This window comes from Fukomys damarensis, unplaced genomic scaffold (assembly GCF_012274545.1).
Source record: "Fukomys damarensis isolate Sample0158 unplaced genomic scaffold, DMR_v1.0_HiC HiC_scaffold_25, whole genome shotgun sequence".
In the NCBI taxonomy this organism is placed as follows: domain Eukaryota; kingdom Metazoa; phylum Chordata; class Mammalia; order Rodentia; family Bathyergidae; genus Fukomys; species Fukomys damarensis.
Genome location: NW_022900937.1, coordinates 34,856,333 through 34,856,688, shown reverse-complemented (window position 1 = coordinate 34,856,688; position 356 = coordinate 34,856,333). Strand labels below are relative to the sequence as shown.

The 356-nt window shown below is 66.0% G+C and overlaps 1 protein-coding gene across 1 annotated transcript in view; it reads right to left on the bottom strand.

Annotated features, from left to right (window-relative positions):
• Nucleotides 1-13: 13 nt before the first annotated feature.
• Nucleotides 14-356, bottom strand: part of Sox11 (SRY-box transcription factor 11) — a 1,600-nt gene continuing 1,257 nt past the window's right edge. The window contains exon 2 of the mRNA XM_010622685.2: nucleotides 14-353. Coding sequence (XP_010620987.1) covers nucleotides 71-353 — 283 coding nt within the window. The 3' untranslated portion in view covers nucleotides 14-70. The remainder of the gene's footprint in view (nucleotides 354-356) is intronic.

The following is a 356-nucleotide window of genomic DNA, read 5'->3' as shown; positions in this document are numbered from 1 at the left end:
GGACCTCCTCCCAGGGAACCCAGCTCTGGAGAGAAAGAGCCCGGGAGGGGGGACCGGGGCCCCCGCATTTTCAATACGTGAACACCAGGTCGGAGAAGTTCGCCTCCAGCCAGTCCCCCGCGATCATCTCGCTCAGCTCCGGCGTGCAGTAGTCTGGGAACTCGAAGTGGGACCCCAGGCTGCCCTCGCTGAACGAATCCAAATCCTTGTCCACCAGCGACAGGGACAGGTTCCCGGCCGCGGCGCCGCCCCCCAGCTGCTGGTCGCTGGCGCTGTGCGCGCTTTGGGAGAAATTCAAACTCAGGTCGAACATGAGGTCGTCGGCGTCGTCGCCCGCGCTGCTGCTGCCGCCGCTG